A 25,966-nucleotide genomic window follows, 5' to 3' on the forward strand; every position below is an offset into this window, starting at 1 on the left:
CCTACCTGTAATGTCATTCCTGCCTCCCCCAGGGGGGCCCATAGCTGTGACAAGCAGCACATCCACAATACTGATATGGGATGCATCTTTCTTGTCGTACCAGTGCCCGTGATCAATCCACTGCCTGAGAAGCTCAATGGCAGGCTGGGCTCCATACACTTCCTTTTCAGGCATGTTTAGGTCATCTGTGGAAAACACAGACATAGAATAAAAACCCTCAGTGTTCAGGAATTCAGTTTTCTTCTAAGAAGAAAAAAATAACTGAATTAGAGGTAGAAAAAGGCTGTGTGTTGTTATTCTTGCTTCCCACTGAACTAACCAAAATCAAATACCATTACACCTCACAGGCATAATTAGGGGTGATGGTTTAACTTAGTGTGGCTGGTGATTCTGTTTTATTTCATGTCATGTCCCACTGCAACTCTAAGAACTATTCTGAAGACAACCATGACTTAGACCTCTCAGCAAGGGCAGTGCTAATCCTTCCATGATCCCTGTGGGTCCCTTCCAGCTCAGGAGATTCTAGGATTCTTTGGATGCCTGAAAAAAAGCACTGAGGCAATCCAAATGTACTAGTTCTCAGTGAACTACTTCCTTTGCCTAAAGCCAAAGCAAAAATGATTTTTAAAAAATGGAAAGTGTGTCTTACCCACAAAAATTACAGCTTCTTTCCCTGCTGGAGGTCCAAATAATCCTTTTCTTCTTCTGTCCAGCTTGGACATAATAATATCCTGGGTCTGGTTAGCAGAGGTTCTTGCAGAGAAGTTGATGAAATTCGGGATGTATTTTTCTTTTGGAAGTTTTAGGAGAAAGTTGTTTGTTATAGCTGTTTTTCCAGTGCCAGTGGGACCCACAAAAAGCAAAGGGACATTATGCCCCACATATGTTTTGAGAAAAAACATTTGTCTGGCAGTTTCCATTGTTGGAATGATCAGCTCAGATACCTGTTACGCAGGAAAGTAAAATAAAACATGAAAATCAAATGTCTAATACCTTAATCAACATAAATGTTTGCAAGCAACTACAGGAACTCTGTAGCCAAATGTATTTTTAAAAATTCTATTGTCTGAAAACCTAAGCTATGACAAGGTTCTAGTAGATACCATGGCCCCACTTCTTGTTCAGGGCTTTTGCAGTCAATAGCACGAGCAGTATTCCCTATATTATGGTTCACAGACATTATATAAAGCCTGGAGAACTACAGAGGTAAGTCTGACCTAGTTCTGTTCCCCTACTGTGCAAAGGGAAAGGAACATTGGTATGGAATTTTTTTTCTCTTCCTCATTTTTTACTTATAATTAGCAGCTGTGGGTTTGATATCAAGAAAAGATTTTCAGCAGCAGAGTCAAATGTAATCTTACATCTCTCATGTACTTAATAGACAAGACAATTGCAACTACAGTGGAATGAAAAGTTAAACAAGCTTAAGTTATCTTAAAATTTCATCTGCAGATCTCTGCTGTGCTTCCCTTCCATTCAGTTCACAGCTGCCATCAAAATCTGAATGCCCCTGTTTGGAAATAGAGGGGGTCCAGGGGATCAGTACTGTTGCCCACATCCCAAACAAGCAGTAAATCTCTTTGCTTGCTTTCTCTAAGTAACTCATACTCTAGTATCATGAGATCAGCCACTGAAAACAGAAATGAAGGAATGGAAATTCAGGCTTTGGCTTTTTCCTGTCATGGTTTCCCCAATATCAAATGCTGTTAGAGAACAAAGCAGAACCCAAATTTTAACCACCAGGCAACCTCAGGGCTCCATGTGCACCTGCAGTGCTGAACTTCCAGTGTTTGTGGTACCAGAATTGAGACAAAAGCATGAAAGGGAGCTCACAGAGACTAATGAAATGTTGCAAAGCAATCATCAAACAGCCTAGTGTAGTTATTTATACCACTAAATCATTTAGTCTAATAATTATTTTCCCTAATAAAGATACCAATGTGCACCTTAGCCCCTGGGGCGATAACTTGCTCTTCCTGTGTGATATAGTCTGTCCACATGTTCCACTTCCCATGGCCCTCTTTGTCAAAATAGAAGTCATAAACACTCCCTGTTAAATTGAAAAACACAACATAGGAAAACCTACTGATTAAACTATAAAAATAAGCTTCAGTAATTTTAGTGTGAGATTTACAAAACTGGGAGATCATGGAAGCTTTACAGTACACACAACACACCCCCACATCCCCAATCCTACCCCCCCCCACCCCACTGCCATTACCATCACCAAATGATTTTAGGTCAGATTCAGCCACAGTGTTTGAGTACAACAGGAGGCATATGCTAGTCCTGGTTAAAAGAGCCAGGAAAGGGCACCCAACCATGCAGCCCAAGGCTTGGCAGATGGTAGCTCTGCTGCAGACCTAACATCTGCCAGGCACACTAAGTGCCAAGCTTTCTTACTGCTTTATGAAAGGCCAAGCAAGCAGAGTTATGAAGAAGCACCTTTTTCTGGGAAGATGTTGTTTTTGTTAAGCTTCACATTTTTAGGGCGTGGGTATTCCTCATTCATTCCATTGAGCAAGTTGCGGTAAAACGAATCAAATTTTCTCCTGCTGCCTGCATCAATAACCCCTCCAATTGTCCACACCAAAGCAAAAAGGAACAGGGCCTGCAGCCACGAGGTGATTTGCTGAGCAGACATGGTTTCGCTGTCCTCTTCATCGGATTCCTTTATTTCATCTAAAACATGTATTTTGAATTTTAGTTAAATGCCAGTAATAACCATGAATCCCAAATCAAAATGCATTTTTGCAAAAGTATCCTGAGACAAGAGAGCACCGTCTTCAGTGGAATAAAGCCATTCTACAAAAGGAGGATCTTGTCTGTGTAAAATACTGTTTATAAATAAAAATTAAATTAGAAGAAAAATATTTAGAGAGTCCTAACTCTTTTCTTCAGATGGTAGTAAACAGAAAGCAAAAACCAGAATATATCTGCATGTTCATGTTCAGTTTTGTAATGACACCAGTTTCCAAATGTGAAAGCTCTGTATGCAAAGAACTCTTAAGGGACTTTGTTATATGAACTCAACAGTAAGGAAGTCCTTTGGTATTTCTTTGCATCTTGTAACCTGAATTTTGTCCTGGGACATGGTAGGAAAAAAAAAAGAAAAATTGAAACAAAACCCAGGCGGCTTAGGGTACTTACCAAGAAGAGAAGAATAGAGTCTCATCAAGCTGTAACTCAGGTGAATAGAGGATGTTTTTACCACGACTTTGCAGTTATGGTCAATAAAATGCAAACAGGGCTCAACTAGCCACATAAACAAGGCATTGACCTACCAGGAGAAAAGGAAACAGCCGTGTGACAATGCAGGACTTGCCACGCTCCCCACTGTCCCTCAATTCACCCTCTGTCAAAGATAAGGCATCAGAAATTGTCCAGGTTACAGAGAGATCAGGAAAGGCCCGTGTGAGGCAGTCCTGAAATGTTCACAAAGTCACACCATCACTATCTGATGGTGAAAACAAGTTGTTTTTAACACAGAGAAGTTTTAGGCAGGAATTCTGTTACCCAGTTACTAATCCAGACAGCAGAGCAGAAGCTCAGCCTAGAGAGACTCCTGTCTTGCTTAGGCAACAAAATTATTCCAACAGAAACAAAGGTAAGGGTTTCATCCTCCCTTAAAATGAGGCTCCCTACAGACTACCCAGCATAGATATTGTGCCACAGCAGAAATTCCAGCATGCTGGGGCTGACTGGTGCCTGCAGGAGTGCCACAGCATTTGGAAAATACTGCCCATGGCTGGTGGTATCTGCTCCACGAACTCAAACTAGAAAACAGGACAGAAAACATGACCTACCCTTTTCCCAGAGACGAGTACTCAAGGAGATGCATTAAAGGCTATCTACTGGTTAAGGAGTAATTACTTTACTCTGATGAACTAAGAAAACTATAAATAAAGAACTCTTCCAGTCTTGGTACCTCTTTGGAATTTGATTCTAATTTCCTGCAAAAACTCAAAGGTAGTCTTCTCAAATCATATAAATAAGTTTTCTACAGCTCCAATCCTAGTATTATTCAATTATTTTACTAGATTTTAATGCCCAATAATAGGGATTTTAAATTTTCATTAAAAGCTGACTCTCATCAACACCTATTTTTATTTGCATCTACAGAAAACATAGTAAAATACACAGCATAAAGAGCTCTCCTTCACACAAGCAATGAGGTAGAAAAGGCTTTGAAGACCTAACTGTTGATGGTAATAATAAAAAAGTTTTGACTCTGCATGCCTGCCTTCAAGTGGGCAAATTGTGAATGTCACCTTATAGTTAATCTTCTAAATTAGACCTGTGCAAAAAATGAAGTCTCTCACCAGCTCTCGGTGTTCTTCCTCCAGGTTTGGAGGCAGAGTTTTCATGTAGGACTCCTTCAGTGGCTCCCAGCCTAACTGTTGTGGGTCCATATAGATCATACCACACCTGGGAAGAACAAACACCTATGGCAGAGGAATACATGTGCAAGGAGGGACAGTTTAGGCTTGAATGTTCTCCCATTACCTGCTGACAGTTGCTGGAGATGCCTGCTCTAAGTCCGCCGGCTCAAAGATTAAACTCATTTTTGAGCTCATCTGAATTATTTCACCACTCATTAAGCATAACTGGAAGAAGAGCATCACATAAACATGGGCTAGTCATGTCAGTGCTGATCATACAGTCAAAGCAATGTCTGTCATAAAATCCCTGAACATGCCACTTAGTGTCACTCCTCATTCATTCATTTGTATCCTTGCAAGACATGATATTTTATGACCTTGTCTCAGCTTTTCCATGTCTTACTGTAAGGCTTGCAGAGACACAGAGAACAATGCTCTAACTTTAAATAACTCTGCAAGGAAATGCAGTTATGACCTGCAGCTTTTTAAAAATTAGTTTATTCATGAGGCAATTTAAGCAAGTTCAGTTTTCAGTCACATAACTGAGTCCATGCATTGCAGTTTCCTAAAAGGGTCAATAAAAAAGCCTCAATTATCAACCTCATTTCAATAAAGAAAGAGCAAGACAAGGCTTCTAGAGAGAAGTAATAAGTTAATATTATCTAATATCATCTAAACCCACTTATACAACTGGGGAAATAAAGCAGTGCTTTAAGCACATCAGCCTTTCCTGAATTCCACACCCCCTTTGACTAATGTAGTGACAATATTACTACTACTACTAAAGTTAAGTATGTTTATTCAAGGACAAGGTTACAGGCAAAAATTAGGTTACCTTTTTATTATCATCCAGCACAGTGTTCATGTTCTCTATCCAAACTGCATCCACAGGGCCATCAAAAATAATCCACTTGCGATCGTCTGTGGTGGAAGATGCTTGTTCCCTGAAGGCCTTTGCAAGAATTCCATCTGACCACTCGTGACTTACAGGATCAAAACTGCCATACAACTGCCCCATAGTAATGGCTTTGGGATTAATAACTTTGTATTCAACAGCAAACTCATCCATGGCGTTCGCTGTGTAAAAAGGCAAATACATGAGCTTGAGAATTTGATGAGTTAGTTTTGTTCAATAGCTGAACAAGATGATTCCTGAGGATCCTACTCTAGCTGCTCAAAGGAAGATACCCCAGATATTTGTCATCTAGGTAGCAGAAAATAAGAAATTCCTTTACTTGTACAAGGCAAGCAAGCTGTAAAAAAAAACCACATTAAAAAAAGAAAAAGCACACCAGCACAGATTTCATGTATTTATGGGAGCTGTTTACAATATCCTATTGGAGCAAATTTTTTCAAGAGTATATGCACAAATAAAATGCCTAACAAAATTCAGAAAAGCATAAACACATTAGTATGGTTTACTGTTCCAGTAGATGTAGACAAAAAATACTATCAGACAAACATACCAGACAAAAATAATTCAATTAATAAAAATTCTACAGTCAAGAAAGAAGAATATAGGATAACTAACAATCTGGGCATATCTCAGCAAAGGAAAAATAACAGTCATCCATTTAATGAGATTAATTAATGAGACAATTAATTAATGAGATAATAATTTAACATTCAGTTAATGAGAAGCTTGTGTTACCTGCACACAAATCAGCCAGGGCTCCAGCCAGCACTTTGTATGAACTGGTTTTCCCACTCATAGGATCTCCAACAATCATGAAACCGTGGCGCACCAGCATCATTTCGTACACCTGCAGTGACAGGAGAGCCACTCCTTAACATGGCACAAAGGCAAGTGCTACATGTTGTGTGAATGAGAATAGAAGTCTCTCTCCTGCATTCAGATGTGACATAACCAAATCTCTGCACTCTGCTGGCTGACCAAAGCCTTAATCCAAATCAGAGGGCAGTCATGCTTTTATGGCAATTCTCGCTGAAACAATTTAAGAAGTCATTTTCCCCGGGCATCCTCCCTTTCTCCTTGCTAAATGTCATCCCTCAACTTCAACAGCAGCATGTACAGGGTGTGAGGGCAGTAAGCAGACACTGCAGATCACAGCCCTGACCTGAAAGGGCCTGAACTGAAATCAGTGGTGACAAAAACCACAGCTCTGAGGATCTGGCACATGCTCAGTCCCACAGAGGCTGACTTTGGACTGCAGGAGTGGTAACTTCTTCAGTCACCCCACAAGATCTTGTCAAAGCTCAAGTTAAAGCAAAACCACCATCAAACAGACTTGTAATAACCTCTAAGAAGATTTTTTTGTATCGTGTTAAGGCTGATATTTCCTATTTTAGCTTCCTAACCAGTCAACACTACCCCAATTTAAATGAAAGACACAGTATGGTTTGGAAAGCTGAACATAAGCCATGAAGTCTGAACTGCTGTTGGAGAGGCCACTGATGACCCAGGCCTAGGCCACACATTTTTACCCTTGCCATTACCCTGTCACCAGGCTGCACAAGAAAAAAAGTGAAGTATTGTTTAAAAGGTCCCCAATACCAATAAATGGGAGGCAGTGGGAACACAGGGCTGGAAGTGAAGCATAGTGAAGCATAGGCAAGGTCACCTCTTTCAAGACTTCTCCAGGAGACTGAACAGAACTGAGAACAGAGCCTGACTCCCAGTCCAGCATTCTGCTCACCAGGCTCCCCTGCTGCAGTTAGTAACAGATTCAGTTTCATTTTCTCTCCTGAAGCACAAGCCTACAATGTAGCTGCACACATTAGCTCTTTCACAGACTGTCTGAATTACAAAATCACTGTGAACAAAGCAGGCTTTTATTTCATGATTTTTACTTAGTAAAAATACCCCATTTGTAATAGTCCATTAATTGCTAAGGAAACTATTAGCTATTCATCATGACACAGACAGTGAATGAAGGGTGTTTCTGCTCTCATGCTTTTCTTCCCCAGAAGTATGTGAAAATAAACCTGAATAATTTTTCCAATGAACCATGGCACTGGTTGAAGATTCAATTTTTCAATATTTTCAGTTAGTGCCTTGATAAATACATCATAGTCTGGTGTAGGAAGAACCACTCCAGGAAACAGGTCAGATATGATACCCTGTTATGGAAATACAGAATACAACACTATTTAAACACAGATTACAAAAAGAGAAAACTCCCAAGTAAAATAATATTCACAAGATAAAAGAAGCCTAAAACCAAATGTCTTCAGCTGGACAAAACTAACTTCTAGGCAAACTGTAGCCATGGAAGTATTCTGTATACATGAAATAGAAATCTGTGCCTGAAGTTCTCATAAACACACTGCCATTGTAAAAAGGAGTTTAACCTTTGCAAATTTCCCCCCATCAGGATTACACAAAATGATGTGAAACTAGTTGAAAGAATTCCAATGATTAAATAGAAGGGTATGTGCTCCAGAACTTCAGAACAGTGACTGGCTGTGCTTGTTCCCCTAGCTTTTAGTCTTCAATATTGATTGCTTTGTAGCTTAACAGTCTTTATTTTCTATTAAAGTGCATGCAAACAAAAACTTCACCATTTTTATTCTGAACTCCAATTTCTAAATGACCTTAACTTAATTATCCACATCTCTTTTGGAGAATAAAGCCAGAATATAAACTTCAAAGAATGATTTCCATGAATGAAACAGCAAAAGATGATTTTTAACAAGATACCATCTAAAACATTTTATAGAGTAACTTTAAAGGCACCACTGAAAGTTTGCTTTTCAAAATAATCCTAATAGAACCAGAGTTCCTCCAGATCAATGGACTGAAATAACCCTACATTGCTATGGCATCATCTAGATGAAACTGTTTTAAATTAAGATAATGACCTATTTCTGTGAGTTTTTACAATGGATCTCATCATCATAAAACCTAAACCACACGCTGATACCTTACCTGAAACAATGGCACATCCTGGGACAAGAACTTGGCCAAATTAACATCCATCAAAGCCCGAAGCAACAGCACACTCTCATTTTCAGTTGTGTACTTCAGTTTCAGGTTCCCAGCTGCTGTCAGGACGGATTTCACCGCACGCATCCCGTAGTCATAGTGGTGCTGAGATGACAGCTGCTCTGAGCACAAACGGTAAGTGGCAACTATTTTCTGGGCAAGACTGTGGGCAGTAAAATATTATGTAGAGTGAAAACATCTCACCACTCAAGGATAATAATTTATCTTCCTATATACACAAAGTATCTGCAGTGATTCTAAGATACAGCAGCTGACAAGATGGCCCAAGACACCTGGGAAGCAAGACTGTAGATTATGGCATATGTGTGCATCATCTAGGAATTCTGTTTGATATTTTGATCCATTTTCCAAATGATTCTGTGTAGAAGTGCACATCTGGCAACATGAGGTGGTAAATAAGAATTCACAAGAAAGCAGGAGAGTAAAAAGTGCTTTCTAGAGAAACAAAACATGGACAGCCATTCATATATGCCTTATAGAGGAATGAGGTTTATCAGACTCAACTAAGGTAGAAAATTCAGCATGTCTTACCTCTTAGAGTCCAGAAATCCCATTGAATAAAGTGAAATTTCCCCAATCAAGGCATAATCTGGGACCATCATGGCAACTGTTCGGAACAGTGCCTGTAAGGAAAAAAGTAAGATACCAGCTTTTGACTATGGAATATTGTAATAAATTGTGCCTGTTTTTTAATAATAGCATCTCTCCATAAATTCATTAATGCAAAAAAATTCATGAATCATCTGAAATCTATGAGACTGTTTTAGAATTTTATTCTATTCTGATCTTATCAAGAGGTTCAAGAGGTCTGTGCTAAGCACTGCAGTGACAAATACTTAGAAAGAGTCAATTTAAAGAACTATGAATAGAGGAAAAGGGAGGAGACATTCATCTCATTTCATTACAGACAAACCAGCACATGGTGTGGTTAATGCCTTGTAAAAGATCACGTGAAGAATTGTGGCAACGTTAGAAAAAGAACCAGGACCATATCAGTCTCTCCATGTTGTCCTAGCAGCTCCAAGTTATAATAAATTTAAATTGGGTTTTGGATCACCAAGCCATTGTAAACCCAGAGAATTCCCAATTAGGGAAAGCACAGTTAAAGCTGTAAACTGGTATGAATGTGATTAGACAGAGACCTTTCTTATGTGCATTTTGCACAACCCTAATTGTTTACTAAAGCTTGGTGAAAAGCATAGCAGGATACACTTGAATAGGTTATCAGCTGTGCTGGTTTTGGCTGGGGTAGAATTAAATTGTTTCACAGTAGCTGGCCTGAGCTGTGGTTTGGATTTGTGCTGCAAACAGTGTTGATAATTCAGGGATGTTTTAGTTGCTGCTGAGCAGAACTCAAAGTCAAGGGCTTTTCTGCTCCTCACCCCACACACCAGCCAGGAGGATGGGGGCACAGGGAGGGGACACAGCCAGGACAGCTGACCCCAGGGATATTCCAGAGCATATGGGGGGTCATGCTCAGCAGAAGTAGCAAGGGAGGGCATGTTCAGAGTGATGGTGTTTTTCTACCTTACGCAACCATTACACATCAATTTATTACTCAATTATGACTTTATTACCATAAACTAGAAGTCACAAATTCAGTTTAATTTCTACAAGAAAGCAGGATTTCAGACTTACCTTCAGATTATCAGGCAACTCTGCCCTTCCAGCATAGCCGGGATTCATTGTAATAAACACAGCACATGTGGGATTAAGAGAGATCTCTGTCCCTTCAAAGATGAATTTTTTGAGTTTGCGAATTATAGCTTGCTGGATGCTAAGTATTTGCTGTGCAACTACAGATAATACTTCAACCTAATACAGACAGAACAGATTGGAAAACATAAGACAGTTGGACAACCAATATAAAATGGTTTTGTTTACATATTTTGATGGCTGTATTTGCATTCCTCCAGTGAAAAATCACCCTGAGCCTAGGTATTAGCTGCCTATTGAAGGGATCCTCTGAAAGCCAGTGCCACTATTCTCTACTCAGCTAACACAGACTCATCAACAGAGGCTTCCAAAAGCCTCCTCAGGGAAATACCGTGTGCCTGAATGTAGACATCTAAGTTAGTTGGACAGGATCTCCCTCTGGAGGCCTCTAAAAGCACTTTCCCTTCAACTCAGACACACAGTTTAGGCCAACCAGAAAAACTGATTCGCTCAAAGCCCAAAACTGAGGGTAAATAATAGGTAAAGCTTGCTGATTGTTTTAAAGTATCAAGGTAATAGAGTATTGGAAAAGAAATGCTACTGCTTCAATTCACTAGAAAACAAGCTACATTAGAAAAATGGAAAAATTAAGGAGTTAAAAATACTAATAAATACAAAATAGAATTTCATGAATTTTCCACATTTATTAGTACATATTTAAATGGAATTTCATCAAAGTAATGATAAAACCTATCTAAAGTCACTAGTGACCAAATTAAACAAAACCAAAAAGACCAGAGTAAGATCAAGGAGAGAATTAGATGTGTCTGTTTACACAGCTTGATCATCAGGTCACTTAGTGACACCCAGCTCTAGCCATTACAGGAATCCTTCCACTGCCATATGTCTGTCCTGTGCTGAACATAGCAAATGCAATTCCACACCTGTAGCTTGATTTCTCAAGAAGAAGACAAGAACATTACTTTCCCAACAAATAAATGGCACATACAAAATAAAAAATTGTAAAAGAACTTTTTTTTTCAGCTAAATTGACCCAGAACACAACACTTCTGCAATACAGCACAGATATGCATGTGCTTCTAGAGCAGGCAGCCTATTTCTGTGTCACTATCAAAACAAAGAGGTGTCACCACAAGTGAAAGCAGAAAATTGGCAATAATGCTGTCTTGTCTAAATCTAAAATTTCTTGTGTCTTAAAATAAAGCTTTCTTATTTTGTCTGAGTTCAAACATTACCTCAATTCTATTGAACTCATCAAAGCAGGCCCACGCCCCAGCTTGTGCCAGCCCCTTAAAGAACTTGCCCATTGCCTTGTAATCGAGGCCATCAGAGCAGTTAAAGACAACACACTGCAACAAAAACACAGAGAACATTTCTCAGTATTACCACAAAGTCCACTACAAAATTCTTAGCATCTAAAATGGGCAGGGATAACTGTTACTAAATTTGGATTAGAAAACCAGGATACTGTATAGACACAGTCTTAATGTGAGTTCATTACCAACTATTCCTGTGAATAAAGAACAGAATCACAGAATCATTAGGCTGGGAAAGACTTTTAAGATGTTTGAGCCCAACTGTAAATGAATAGCTACAAAATAAGCAGCAGTTGCTTAAGAATGGCATTTTAATATCTACATATCCAGACATAAACAGTGGAAAGTAAAAAAAGGGAGTTTTGGTACCTGCTTAGCTATTGCTTTTGCTAGATCTTTCGTTGTTTCTGTTTTGCCAGTTCCAGCAGGCCCTTCTGGAGCACCACCAAGATTTAATTTCAAGGCACCCATTAATGTCCTACATTATCAAGAACATAGGCATTAGAAATAGCAATCTTTAATGCCAGATTGTTTCTGAATGGATTGATAAGTATTTTCCTATGCAGGCTCTCCTGAAAACAATTTACTTTTATCTCTGATTTCGCAGCTTGCCCTAAAATCCCAGTATCTTCTCATAAGTGATTCCTAATTGTGGAAGGTCACTTTCAGCCATTTGGCCTAAAAGGAATGTCAAAGCTTTTATTACATGCCTAATAAAATACATGCACCTTGTATACCCTCAATTACACAAGCAAATGAACAGTGCCATGAGCAAAATGGTAGAGTCTGCAAAAGCACACATTTCCCTCAAGGGGTACTTGAACTGGCAAGAGCTTGAAGCTGGCTTTATAAATTTAGCCAATCTTTAGAAATGGATGAAAAAGCATAAAGGTTGTTACAAAAACCTGGAAATCACATCGCTTTTCAAGTGAACATCTTACTAAAATGAGATCCCTGTTAACACTGGGGAGATCTGATTATTTTACAAAACTCTCATTCAAAGGCTTTGACTCATGTCTTGAGTGCTCACCAGAATTGAAATACCAAATGCTTTTGAATATTTCAACCTTGAGGACTGAAGTATTTCCATTACAACCTCTTGCAAGCCAGTGCAGGAACAGGAAGCTAAGTGCCTTCGAATATCTGTGAAGGGCTCTATAATTACCTCATTTATCTTACAGGCAGGCATACCCAAACTGTGTGTCTTACTTCAGATAAATTAATTGGCCAGTGCTACTGTAGAATTCTTAACAGTTCCAATACCATGTGCTGCCACCTCTTTTCAGAAGCATCTTCTTGGATACAGCAGAATCTATTACTCTACTGGTGTAAAAGCCTATATATTGTAAATATTTTTACCATATTTGGGCAAAATCTACAAGAAAACATTAGCTGCTGAGGTTCCTCCTACTATTAACTAGAACAAATGCAAGTAAACACAGATCAATCCAAAAAAAGAAAACATTATTCACAGGCAGTATGTCTTTACCTATAACATCGATCTGTCAGTGGGGTTATAACCAGACGTTGAGAATTGCCCAGATACTCATAACCATATTTCATTTCTGTTGTGATCATTCTCACTATCACATCATTCTCTGCCCAGTAGTATCTCAGCTGAGAAATCCACTGGAAGTCATTCAGATCTGTGACTTTGTCTTCAACCAGTTTTGAGACCACGTCACGAGCTGCAGAGTAAGACAGATTGTTTAAAAAATGTAGACACTTCTACTGTGGTAGTTTACTTAAAATAGCTTGTAAGTAAAGTAACATTTACTTAGAGCTATGTAAGAGTATGTAACATTTAGAGGCTGGTTTTCATGCTAGAGAGGAATTTGCAATTGTTTTGCATAGGGAATCAGCTTAATTGTAATTAGATTCCAGTGTCTGTGCTAAGTAGATGGGAGACCCTTGTGCAGTACTGAGCAATCCTCATTTGCCCGAAGAACTGAGCAATAACTCTGTAAAGGCTGATTCAGGTTAGAGAAAGCATTTTAGGTGCCTTTCTCCAATAGCCCACCCAGCTAATGGCAGCAGCACTGCCCCAGATGTGACAGGCCAGCAGCAGCAGCTCACCGTGCACATCGATGACAATGAGAGCGCCCAGCGTCAGCCGGGCTCCGCTGGACAGCTTTCCTCTCACTAACTCAACTATGTCCCTGATCTGCAGATTGCTCTTCTCCAAGAAATCCTGTCACAGAAACAAACACACAAATAATGTGATGCTGTAGCCAGCAGTTCCTAAACTCCTGTAGGTGCAATCAATGGAGACAGCCCCTCCAACAAAACGTATTAAAGGTAGAAATTCAGTAAGGATACAGAAACAAAAACGTAGTATTTGATGCAAAGTTTATTAATACTTTTCTATTTCAACATTTAAAAAGCAGCCCGAACATTCTGTGGACAGAATTAATCTCCAAATAAATCCTCATCCATCCACTTTGAATGGGATCACAGATAAGCCCACTGAATTAAACAGAAAATATTTCCACTACTTGAGCAGCATTTGAGTAAAGCCTCAGATGGTTAAAACTGCTCTAGTGACAGAGGCACTATGAATACGTAAGAAAAGTTTCTTGTATGAAATAACAAATCTGGCTGCTGCACCTTCTTCACCAGGAGAATCAAGCAATAACCAGAGAAATCAGTGGTGACTTTATCCCTCTCTACAACTCCCTGAAAGGAGGTTGGAGCATGGTGAGGGCTGGGCTCCCAGGTAACAAGTGACAGGATAAGGGCAAATAGTCTTAAGCTGTGACAGGAGAAGTTTAGATTGAATATTAGGAAGAATTTCTGCACAGAAAGAGTGATTGGACATTGGAAGGGGCTGCCCAGGGAGGTTTTTATGCAGACTGGACATGGCACTCAGTGCCAAGGGCTGGTTGACAAGGTGGTTTTGGGTCATGGGTTGGACTTGATGCTCTCAGAGGTCATTTCCAACCTCATTGGTTCTGTCATTCTCTGAAATAACTGCACCTTTCTGTAAAGACAGATTTCTGCCTTCATGTTTCTCTGAGGCTTCCCATGCAGAGACAGGAATTAGAAATAAGAATACATAGTGTTTAACAAAGGCCTGTCATTTTCTGTTTGGTACTTTAATTTAATACCAGTATCACTCATAAATGAAGTAATACAATTTCCTTCAGTAGGATTTCTCCTGATACACACCAAAGTAAATGGGAACAAATTTCTGCTAAGACCCAGTGCAAAAGGAAAAACAAAATAAAGCACTGCATGAGTAAATTGAAATATGTTTGCTGATTGACGATCCTCTTTGCTAGAAGGAGCTTTTTACTAATTAATCAGAGTTCAGTGCCTAGAAATAGAAAGTTAGAAGAAAATCTTACTTGTAAAGTTTTATTCCTTATAGCCTCAGACACTTCTTCTGTCCAGTAAATGCATGAAACACAAATAACAGCCTGTCCAGGCCACTGAAGCACCCACTCTTTTCGAGGAACCTTAAACCAAAACATCAATTTCAGACACAAGAAGTCATATGAACACATTAGATTATGGCACTGATAACAACTCAAATTTCCTCAAATGTCTTTTGTCTCATGCTGCAAATAAATGAGAATCATCATCCAAAGCTTTGATACTTTTTCTTCATGAAACTTCAGAATTAAAACTTCAGATTAGTAATATTGAACAAGAAGAGCTGGATTCCACTTAGCTTCAAACATGTTTTCCTAGAGTTTGAGCAACCTATCAAGGTATATTTGAGAAATCTAACTTATACCATCGTTCAGGAATAATTACCTGGCTATATCCTTTTATGCTGTCTTGAAGAACTTGTCTTACACTGGCCAACATCATTTCTTCTACTTGCAAAAGCCATTTTTCTACCATGCCCTTCAAGAAAGAAAAACAGTTAAGAGTCAGTACACATTTCCTGCTTGTATTCTTCTTCAATGACAAATTATTTGAGCCGTGTTAAGCTTAAATATGGTTATAAAATAAGGAATAAAGGTTGAAATTATCCAAAATCTGATTGGTAATACTGTAGTTTACACTAACTGAAGGCAGGTATATTAAGATAACTCTAAAGACAACCCAGATAAAGAAATAGCTGGATATGTTTCATATAAGCATAAACAAAAAACACAGATTGTATGATCAGCTAAGCCTGCCCATTTTCCCATTTTAACCCAGGGCATCCTGCAGGATTAAGGGAAAAGAGCATCTGTAACTTACAACATGCCCCATCTTTCAGAGGAATTTACCCCAAAATCGGTATGCCTCACTCCTTTTTGTAGGAAATCCTTTTTATTCTAGAATACCAGTCTGCACTCTCACTTCCTAAACTACTTTCATGATGTGATCCTAAATAGTTTAAACCTAATTTCCTCAAAAACATGCACTTTTTGCAATGTATTATGCATTTATCTAATTTCATATAGTAAAATTTTAAAAAAATTACATTTGCTTTCATTGGATAGATTTTATCTATGAAAGGAACTACTTCTTTCTCTGAACTGATCATGCCTATGATCTCCAGATCTTCTGTGAACTCCAGTTTAGCAATTCCTTCAAAACACTTCTTCAAATGTGGTTGTACTCGAAGTGGATCCTTTGTTTCAGACAGTATTTCAAGCAGCTCATCATTAGACAGGAAAAAGAATCTGCCAGAAAAATGCAATTACTTTCCAGTCATGAAAATTGCCATTAATAATCTGCTCATACAATTGGATATTGTTGCTTAAGATACTAGTGTATCAGAGAGGAAATTATTATCTCAAATCACTTTCCTTACGCAATTTTTAACGTTATAAAACTCATCACATCTGTTTTTTCAGAATTTCAATGTGACCATCTTTTGCAATGGAAGAATAAGGGTTCTCAAACTCAGGCAGGAAAGACCAGATGGCTCCAGGCAGCCTTTAAGTACCCTGTAAAAACCCTGAATCCTCCTGCTCCTCGTGATCATGTACAGCTCCCACAGCTCACACACCCCTAAAGAGGGTGGGGCAGGGACATAATTGCAGATCAGCCATGGGAAGGCAGCAAGCTCCTTCAAAAATACCTGTAAGTAATAATGCCTTTCCCAATCCAAGTTTACAATGTGATACACAGATTGTGCCTCCCCATCCCCACCTGTTCTGGCATTTCACAACCGAGGAAAATGAGTTATGTCTAGAGATGAGAACAGTTCTTCATTTTTTGCTGCATGTGACTGTGTCCCACATATGTTTATGAAATGAGACTTTTAAGTTCAGTTGAAATGGTTTGAAAGAGCTTATGGCTTCTCATTTCTAATTTAGGCCTGTTTAGTTAATTTACCTTGGGAAAAATAGTCGTTTCGATTCCAAGTAATTATTCAGCCCCTTTTGAATGTCCTCTAAAAGCAAATTTGCTTCTTGAAGTCTGTCTAACATCTTGGGTTGTTCAGTTGCTACAAGTACCTTTGTGTCTTTCACCTTTGTAAAAACAAACACATAACAGAAATTGCTAAAAATTGCAATAATTTTTACATTAAAATTGTTAGCATCAATAATATATACTGCAGGAGGCTAAAAGGCTGTAATTCTTCTCTGTAGTGTGCTTTCATGAAATATGTTTGCATTATTTGATAGTTTTGCTTTTCAGATTGTCAGTGTTACCAACTTGAACTTTATAGACATCAATGAAGGCAATATCAACAAATAAGATCTTTGGCACTTGCTCCTGTGTCCTGAGCTTGCTACATTCTTTTCCACTCCCAAGTAAGTTCTATCAGAGACACAGCACACTACAATTATTCCCTGTTCTCTCTTTCTGACAACACTCCTCTTCAGAGGGTTCTGTTTCAGTACAGGTCTCCTCATTCACAAAGTCTGAGCTGTTGGACAGGTCTCAGCTCCTATTTAGTTACAGGGATTATTTCAACACCTTTATCACACAACCACACACTCCCAGCATTTTGGACAAACATCTCAGCTCACATCACCACTGTCTGGCCTCTTACTCAACTCCTTGTTTACAGGGAATTGAACAGGTTAGCAAATTGCACTTCCTATCCTCATTATCTTAACCTGACATGCTACCATGACAGTCCATGTTCACTAAATTTTTGAATAACCATGCTGTCACATATTAGAGAACAATCATATGAAAAAAAGTCCACTTAGTTGCTGCAGAAGTGTGTACACCCTGTAAGGCTAATGAAAACTCTCAATGTATCCAGACCAGGTTTTGTACCTTGTCACTGAAGTTGTAAGCAGATCCTGAAAGCACAAATCATTCATCTTTCTACTTAATTCTGACCATTTAGCCATAAGAAAGCTAGAAAATTTAGAATTCGTGTTCCTTAAGCTATAATTCACCCTTCAACACGCAGCCTTTACAGAAATCTCAATACAATAATGATGTAATCTACAATTTTACTGCAAGACTACAATTTGTTGGACTTTAGTAAAGGATTTTCCACTCCATCAACACAAATACCCAACTGCAGAAATGAACAGTGTATGCACATGATATTAATAATCATGTTACCAGATGTACATAAAAATGCACAATTTATGAAATGTTAGGACTTACCACTTCTGTCATGATGTTTTTCCAATAGGAATCCACAATCTTAAACTTTCTGCCCTCTTCAGGCATTTGAGCTATAATATCTTCTGAACTAAAAATTGGTTCCAAATACAACCATGTTGCCTGACATTTTAACCAGCTATCTATAATATCTTGCATTAAAATCAGCTTATCTCTCCAAGCCTGCAAAGAGCACATTTAGTAGTTAAGCAAAATTACAACATGAAAAAAATCAAAAAATATGAACGAGTTCCTAGTTAACAACTCTCTAACATGTCAAAATACCTTGAAGCACTTGGGGAAAGCTTACTATGAGACATGCAAGCTCAGTCAAAATGGCTTTTCCTTACCACACATTCAGCTTCTATAGGTTTGACGAAGGGAGAGCCACACACTGTCTGAGTCTTAACAATGTGATCATCCAGCAAAAGCTGGATGTCATCCACTGACGACAGGATGTTGATGTCCTGTAAACACATCACATTTTGGTAAGTCAAAATGGCAGTCACTTTATTTCACCACTCATTCAGCTTCCCATTTCCCCCTTCTCTGTGATGTGAAGATATCAAATGGAATCTCCTCCGTACACCTCTGTCTCAAAGGTGCAGAGACAGATTGTTTTGTGATAGGAAGCTGGGGCCTTCTGACTCAATCTTTTGCACTGTGATTCTTGTTTCTTCTGGGCAAGTTAAAATTTTGCTGCTGTCCAGCCTTCCATACAATACTGAGGAGGTTCTCAGGCTTACAGATTTGTTGGGATGAGTATGTGAGATCACAAGCTGTCCCAATACTAAAGTCCACATAGAAAGGGTTATAATAATGGAGACATTTGCCCAGCCATGGGCTAAGATAAGATTTTCCATCGGGCCACAATGAATCAGCAGCAACATCTCTTTAATATTTATCAATTGGTATTCAGAATCAAGGTAATTCTTTTTATAGATAGATAGATAGATAGATAGATTTGGTGTTTACTTACAGTATCCCTGTACTTCACCAAACCAAAGTACACATTGACCCACTCCGATTTCATTTTCTCTATTGATTTCTCTAAGGAATACTCCTTACTTGCAGCTGTTCCAACAGGTTCTATTCTAAATTGGAATTAAACATATCTTTAAAATGTTTTTGTAACATAGCTGAAGAGCAAAAAAAAAGCAGTTGTAGGTAGAGTTGCATATCAGAATACCTTTCATAATAATTTGTTAATAATATCATAGACTCTTTCTTCAAGGAATATTTTTCCACTTTCAGCCTCACCAAGTTAGAGATATTGATATTAATTGGAAAACAAATACAGACAGAAAATTCTGAATGAGCAAATTAAGTGATTTAGAAATACAGTTGGATTTTTATGCCTCTGTGCTACAAGAAAAACTGACAGTTCACACCTTGATAAACAGCTGATTTTACAGCATGTTCTAACAGCACAAAAACCCCCAAAAGATCTAATATTTGGTATCTGAGCTATGAAATACAATGTCTAAGAAATGAGACTAGATTAAAACTTCTTACTGTTCAATAAATTTTGAGAGTCCACAGTCCAACATGTATTTAAGGTTTTTATCCGGTTTGACCTCACATCCTACAATTTCACTAATCTGAAAATAAAGTAAGGAATAAATCTATCATCAAGATGCATTTTTGTAAAACACTTTCAAACAGCAAGCAACAAATTCTAATGAAGTATTAGTGCAACCCCCTAATTTGCTTTTCTGACATACATGATTAATTAAAAGAAGCTTCTGCCTGTGGTGTTACAAATTTCAAAACCAGATCTATCATGTCATGGGATAAAAGATATTGGACTTTCAGTTTCTGTGGCAGAATATTTCCACAGTTAAAGCAGAGTTTAAAGTACCTGCTCCCAGTGTCTCTCCTTCATTCCACGGTTGCAGGCAACTGACAGGACAGGGAGATGCTGTTTAAATTTATCAAGCTTGAATTTCATGGTTTCTGCCATGCGCCTGGGCACAGGCACATCTGGGAAGCTCTTACTGAGCTTGTACATGGTCCTCCACATATTTTCAATCTCTTCATTAATTTCATCAGCATTCAATTGCTGAAGAGATCCTGAATACAACAGCATAAAAAAAGCACAGCAGGCACATCAGCACAAGGACATTCCCAGGGTGGTTTAATTACAGCTATTTTTAATCATTGTCCTCTAGCTGAAAATCAATTGTATTACAAAAAATTATCTTAATGCAAAATCCAAGTCAGTAACTCTATTCCACACTGCTTAACAGCATTTATTCCTTGAAATTATTTTCTCATGACTAAATAACCCTCTCAGTTTCTGCTTAACTAATTGCAAATAACACGTTTCATCAAATGAACATCAAAGCCTCACCATTCATCCATGCCTCAGATTTGGTATGGAAAGTATATGCTGTTACCCAAAGCTGCTCAAAGGGTTCTTTGGCTGCAATTATGGTTTGCAAGAGAGGAAATTGAGTCTTGTCCCGCCCAAGCAAATCTTCTTCATAATTAATACGCTTTAAAGGGAAAAAGAAAAGTATATTATTGCCATCAAAATTCCTTTTGTTGTTTAAACTTTTAAACATACAATACTGAACACAATTATTTTACATGTCCTAAAGCCAGACAGATCTGTTGATAGAGGCCTGTGGACTTTAGCTGCATAAGGTAACAATGCTCTTGAAAATTCTCCTGGTCTTTTCATGGAATCATAGAGGTCTTTTCCAACCTCAGCCACTCTAAGATCAAGTCCAATGGTTAACTCAGCATTTGTGGGTATCTTTTACTATTCAAATAAATCTAAAAATCCAAATCCATTTTATAGTAAGAAAATGTACCATGGAATTCAGTGAAAACAAGGCTCACAAGTTTCCAATCCACTGTGAAATCTGAATGTAAGCTCCTCAGTTAAACATCCTTGTAGGATTTTTTTTAAACTTGTGAATTTTCCCAGAATTATCTGGGAGCTGCCACCAAAACAGGTGTTAATTGCTGTGTTTATTCATGGTAAGACATTGTCTTTGTCCAAAAGATTTTACTATAAGAACTAATGTACAAAGATTTAGATTTTTAAAAAGTGTTGTCTTCTTCATTTTACAGGTAGGGCAGTGAAACACCAAGAAATGCTGTCTGAAATGCACACACTGAATTCAGATTGAGTCCTGAGTCTGTGCTTTTATAATACCAATAGGCCTTTCATAAAACCTGTAATCATTCAATATGAGCTGCAGGCAGAAAAAATATGAAGATTCATATTTCGAGATAATATTTAAATTCATGTATTCACTGAGCTAATTGTCATGTCATTTAAATTGTGTGGATACACCTCTCGTTGTGATCATGTATTAAACTTAGGCTTAACTAGTTGTTCTGATCTACCTGTAAGAGCATATCAATGATGTTAACTCACACTAATTAAATATACTAGATGCCTTTAAATCAGATTAATAGTGTTGATGTGTAGGACTACCAATTTATTTAAATTCTAAATTCATTTAATTGATTCCATTTTTTCTTTTGAGTGGGACTTAATTAGAATCTTGACCCTTATGGCTCCATATATGGAGAAATCTCATTGTCTTACTGTGATCTAGAAGATTAATTAAGCCTCCCAATGCCTGTGAGAGCTCTCAAAGACAACCCTTCTCATATCCCAACAGAGTCACAGCTAAGACAAACTGTTCAACTTAGGATGATAGAGTAAATTGGATGGAGAGCCCTGAATAGAATCTAAAAATCTTGGTCTTCAGTTTGTTTCTTAGCATTTGAAATTCCTGTTATGTGTTAAAATGTATATTTAATGCCTATCAGCATTAAATGGAAATGATACAAACAGTTGAAAAACATTTGGGTTTAATTAGAGAATAAGCAGAGGGACTGAAAACACAGCTCCTGCACAAACCATGATTCAGGGAAAATGCCAGCTCCCTTACATTCTGCCTCTGCCAACTCTCAGAATTGTTTTCTGTGGATAGCATCTTGGTACTACTGACTGCTTGGAAACAGTGAAATTCAGTATTTGAGTTTTAAAAAATCCTTGATTTTTTTTCCCCAAAATTTGCTCTTCAACTCAGTAGTCGGGACAAATAAGCACAGAGGCACAAGAAGGTATTTGCCACATCTTTGTGTGAATTTGGAAATTTTAAATCCATCTTATCAATATATGGCCAGAACCTTATAAAGAAAATCACGGCAAGAACCAAACTTTTGCTCATCCAGCACACTGTAACCCACTCCATACTCAATTAATAAATACTAACCTCAAATTCTGCTAGTGCATTATCTATATTCTTATTCAACACTTTGAAATTCTGAACATTCCTCCTCAATTCTTCCGCAGTCACGATATCCCCCCGCTTTTTGTAGCTTTCTACTTCTTTATAATAATCTTCGAGAGTTTCCTTAAACTGAGAACACCTAAGATAAAGACAGCTAAGGTAATATGATGTTGTGTTTCATTCTTTTTCAGGTTTCAATTATTTTATTAATCACAACAGGCACTGTCACATGAAATCTGATCTCAATACTGGTGTAAACATAGATACCAGTGAAAGCTCACCAATCACTTCTATCAATACTATGCCATTCACAGGATTAGAATTTAAGGCTCATTTTCAAACCTCACAGTTAATTTACTTCACTTACATCTGCTGCCTCTACTACCTGGAGCAAATAAAGGAAGAGTGAAAAAACAATGTAACAAAACTATGTGTGCTGCCATACTAATCAATGTAACAACATAAAATTAGCAATAATCTGGACCAATCCTCCTTTCAGATCTATTTAAGTATAGGGATACTCAAATCCACCCTCATCAATAGTATTTTTCAGAAATCTCCATAATACTACAAGCTAGATTTATTCCTTACTTTCTCAGGTTCCTTCTAAGTTTTCCTTCTTTGAAATTATCTCTCTTCTACTCATACTGAGATTTTCCTTTTCTCTAAAAATACCCAGTGGGAAAAAAATTACTTAACACCATACCTTTCCATCAATGCCCTCTCAACCTGACTCCTTCTGTCAGCCAACATATTTTTACTGCTTTTAAATACTTTTTTAATATCATTAACCCAATGGAAAACTCTGCTGTTCAGGTTGATGTCATCATCTAAAACAAAAAATACAGCCACCTTTAAGAAAATACCTTTTAACCAATGATTTAATAGAATGGTTATTATATAACAGAATGCAACTAACAAGCAAAATAGTTAAAATATGTTTAGGAATAAGCAAAGAAACTGGTGGCTGGATTATCTTTACTGCAAAGAAACTCTTCCCAGAAACAAGTCTGATTGACAGCAAAACTCAAGTAAAATCAAGTTAAGAATGTAAAATTCTCTAAATAAGATGTTATTCAGGCAGAGACAGTTAGTAAGAACAGTTATTCCTGAATATCAATTCCATTCAACCATACCCACAGAGAACACTTCTAACTAAATACATATTTTACCTACATCAGATGGATAAATGTTTAAACCATTTCTAGTCCTCAATCTGTAAATGCTGAATTATTCACAAAAGCTAGAGCATCCCAACTACAGGATGAGCACACATCTCAATCTTCATATTTGCCTCTTTGTCCAGTGCATTTAGATAATTATAACTAATGTAGGACACGTGCTTATAAACCCAGCTACAGAGAAAATGTAATTATGAAATCCTGCAATTGCAAACACTCCAGTCCAAAATGTAACAGAAAGTTGTCCTGGCTTCCATAGGCATCCTAATTTTTATCATAAATGAAGTCTAATAAACATGACATATCCTTGTTATTTCTACCACTGTCTGAGCCAAGAGTGTGTTCTGCTTAAGGAAACAGTATTGTCCTGATACTAAAATAGGTTTGCATTCATTTAACTGCCCTTCCTTTTTAGATGCAGCAAGTAACAGATTGCATCTGTGAATTACATTTTTGCTTTGAATAAAAATGCAAACTAAAAGTAACTTCTGCAGATGTATCTTCAGTCTTAGAGAACAGCCTTTTAACTAAGAACACCAAACCATGACAGCAAAACAACTAAAGGCCTATTCTGATCTAATTCTCAGGTGCAGAGATGCAAGTTCTAACACTTTCTGCATGCTGTCATAGAGCCTTTGGCACGTGGCTTTTTGGATGGCTTTTATCTGGAGAATTTTCATTTAATGACATAGAGATGTAACATCATTTGGCCAGATTATATACCATAGACCTGATAACACCTAAAACACATTAAAAAGCTCTGTCTTTGCTGTGAGCCATTCCTCTACCATACCTTGCTGTACTGGTACATTTTGGCCTCTATTGAACTCTTTTTATTTCCTTTCTGTCTCTTTTGGAACCTTCCATTAACACCCTAGAATATGCAACATTTAGGCATGTAGAGCCCATTATCTATATATAAATATACTCACATGGAAATTTTATATTCTGTAGTTAGACATACCAGAGAGATAAGCATAGTCCATGAGGAATTGCAGTCTGCATGCTGCTTTGTTGATCTCCTTGTTCAGTTTAACAACAGTAACTTCACTGGATTTCTTTAGGAATGCTTCATATTCAATTAATTGTTCAGTGCTCTCAGGCATCTCACTCATTCTCTTTGCAATGAAGTTAAACTCCTCACAAATTCTTCAACAAAAAGAGAATAGACATATCACTGGGATTATAAATGAAGAGAGAGGCATGATCTAATAAAATGACTCTGTCTTTGAAACAAAAATATTAAATTTCTTCATACATTGAACTCTTTTTGTTTGTTTGTTTTTTCTGTGAGTTCTAGCCAAAGCACCCCATTCAGCCAGGCTGCCCTTCTTGCACTTGTCTGGTCAGAACTAAAAAACACAGCAGATGAATAAAGGTATTTCATCCACAGATATATACCATTGATCCAGGCAGCCAGCAAGAACCATCCATGCAAACAACAGGTACCTTTGATTTAACTGTCTGTTTTCCATCACTTCAAATCCAATCAATGTGTCTTTGAGACTTTGGATCCGATTGCAGAGTTCCTCATTCAGCTGTAAAGCATCCAGACAGAACATGGCCAGAGGAATAGTGACATCCATAGAAGCAACCTCTCTTTTCAGTTCTGTGAAGCTGTCAATCTTCTAAAACCAGAATATAATACATCTGTTATTTTTCCTAAAAGCCTATAGCTGAAAAATCTGACACAAATAATAGTTTCCATCCAACAAATTGGATTAATTATTCCAAACAGAAGACGGAAAACTCATTTTGATCTTTCCAGACACCTGCTCTTATCCACAGATACCAGGGCTGAAAGCTTTGCACAGTAATTTGCCATAGCAGGGAAGACCCCCAGCTGCCTAAGGAGGCATTTAACCACGTGCTAACTCAGGGATACAAAGAGAAGAGTAGACAGGGATGACTGAGGACAAGACATTCAAAAGACAAGCAAGCTGCAGATTGACCAAATACTCTGCTAAGAAAGAACAAAACTCACAGAAGGTTATAAAGAAACCTCCTCCTACATTTGCACAGCAGCCCTACAGTAGGGGGCTATGTAAATTGAGCACTACCTAGTATTCCCAAGGGTAAAATAAGTGATTTGTTCTTTAGGCAATAAGTCATGTGTGATGTTTTAGCAGCTGTATGAACATGCTGCAGTTGTCAAGAACATATTACCTCAGTTAAAGCATCTAAAGAAGGATTTTTCTCCAAAAAGTTTGTCACATCTTGCCGTGAACTGTTGTTCAACAGACCACTGAACTTCTGGTACACATTTAAATACCTTAAACACAGAAGACCACAAAAATAAACATAAGTTTCTGATGCAAAGTTTCTCTATAAAAAGAAACAAATACACTGAAACTGTCTATTTAGTCAAATGGACAGAGTTATGAAACTGAGGGTTTGGAATGGAGTTACCAGCCAGAACTTACTTCTTTGGACCAAGTGTGTTGCTTTCAAAGATCTTTTCAAGTTTGTTTATATACTCTAAAAACAATGACTCATGTGGTTTGACTGTATTAAGAGTGAGATCACTTCTTTGTAATTTTGGAAATAGAAGTTTCTCCACCTGAAGGAAATAATTACAAATACTGTAACAAGACACAGAATAGCAAAAAAAAAAAGGTATTCTATTACTCATTAACCCACCAATTTAAAAAATCATGGTTTGGTAAAA

At 37.8% G+C, this 25,966-nt stretch overlaps 1 protein-coding gene across 1 annotated transcript in view; it reads right to left on the bottom strand.

Moving 5' to 3' along the window:
- DNAH3 (dynein axonemal heavy chain 3) overlaps positions 1–25,966 on the bottom strand; it is a 58,775-nt gene that overhangs the window by 20,461 nt on the left and 12,348 nt on the right. Inside the window, exons 12-44 of the mRNA XM_063414781.1 lie at positions 25,722–25,858; positions 25,465–25,570; positions 24,748–24,926; positions 24,263–24,447; positions 22,824–22,947; positions 22,100–22,256; positions 20,212–20,356; positions 19,720–19,931; positions 19,374–19,459; positions 18,838–18,952; positions 18,209–18,325; positions 17,862–18,041; positions 16,623–16,759; positions 15,763–15,964; positions 15,102–15,194; positions 14,690–14,800; positions 13,419–13,533; positions 12,832–13,030; positions 11,712–11,820; positions 11,262–11,375; positions 9,988–10,164; positions 8,881–8,972; positions 8,272–8,491; positions 7,329–7,463; positions 6,034–6,145; positions 5,218–5,459; positions 4,507–4,607; positions 4,323–4,428; positions 3,151–3,280; positions 2,446–2,682; positions 1,947–2,050; positions 650–944; positions 6–185 (exon numbers count right to left, since the gene is read on the bottom strand). Coding sequence (XP_063270851.1) covers positions 6–185; positions 650–944; positions 1,947–2,050; positions 2,446–2,682; positions 3,151–3,280; positions 4,323–4,428; positions 4,507–4,607; positions 5,218–5,459; positions 6,034–6,145; positions 7,329–7,463; positions 8,272–8,491; positions 8,881–8,972; positions 9,988–10,164; positions 11,262–11,375; positions 11,712–11,820; positions 12,832–13,030; positions 13,419–13,533; positions 14,690–14,800; positions 15,102–15,194; positions 15,763–15,964; positions 16,623–16,759; positions 17,862–18,041; positions 18,209–18,325; positions 18,838–18,952; positions 19,374–19,459; positions 19,720–19,931; positions 20,212–20,356; positions 22,100–22,256; positions 22,824–22,947; positions 24,263–24,447; positions 24,748–24,926; positions 25,465–25,570; positions 25,722–25,858 — 4,954 coding nt within the window. The remainder of the gene's footprint in view (positions 1–5; positions 186–649; positions 945–1,946; positions 2,051–2,445; positions 2,683–3,150; positions 3,281–4,322; positions 4,429–4,506; positions 4,608–5,217; positions 5,460–6,033; positions 6,146–7,328; positions 7,464–8,271; positions 8,492–8,880; positions 8,973–9,987; positions 10,165–11,261; positions 11,376–11,711; positions 11,821–12,831; positions 13,031–13,418; positions 13,534–14,689; positions 14,801–15,101; positions 15,195–15,762; positions 15,965–16,622; positions 16,760–17,861; positions 18,042–18,208; positions 18,326–18,837; positions 18,953–19,373; positions 19,460–19,719; positions 19,932–20,211; positions 20,357–22,099; positions 22,257–22,823; positions 22,948–24,262; positions 24,448–24,747; positions 24,927–25,464; positions 25,571–25,721; positions 25,859–25,966) is intronic.

The sequence above is a fragment of the Prinia subflava genome, chromosome 17 (assembly GCF_021018805.1).
Source record: "Prinia subflava isolate CZ2003 ecotype Zambia chromosome 17, Cam_Psub_1.2, whole genome shotgun sequence".
NCBI classification, from domain to species: domain Eukaryota; kingdom Metazoa; phylum Chordata; class Aves; order Passeriformes; family Cisticolidae; genus Prinia; species Prinia subflava.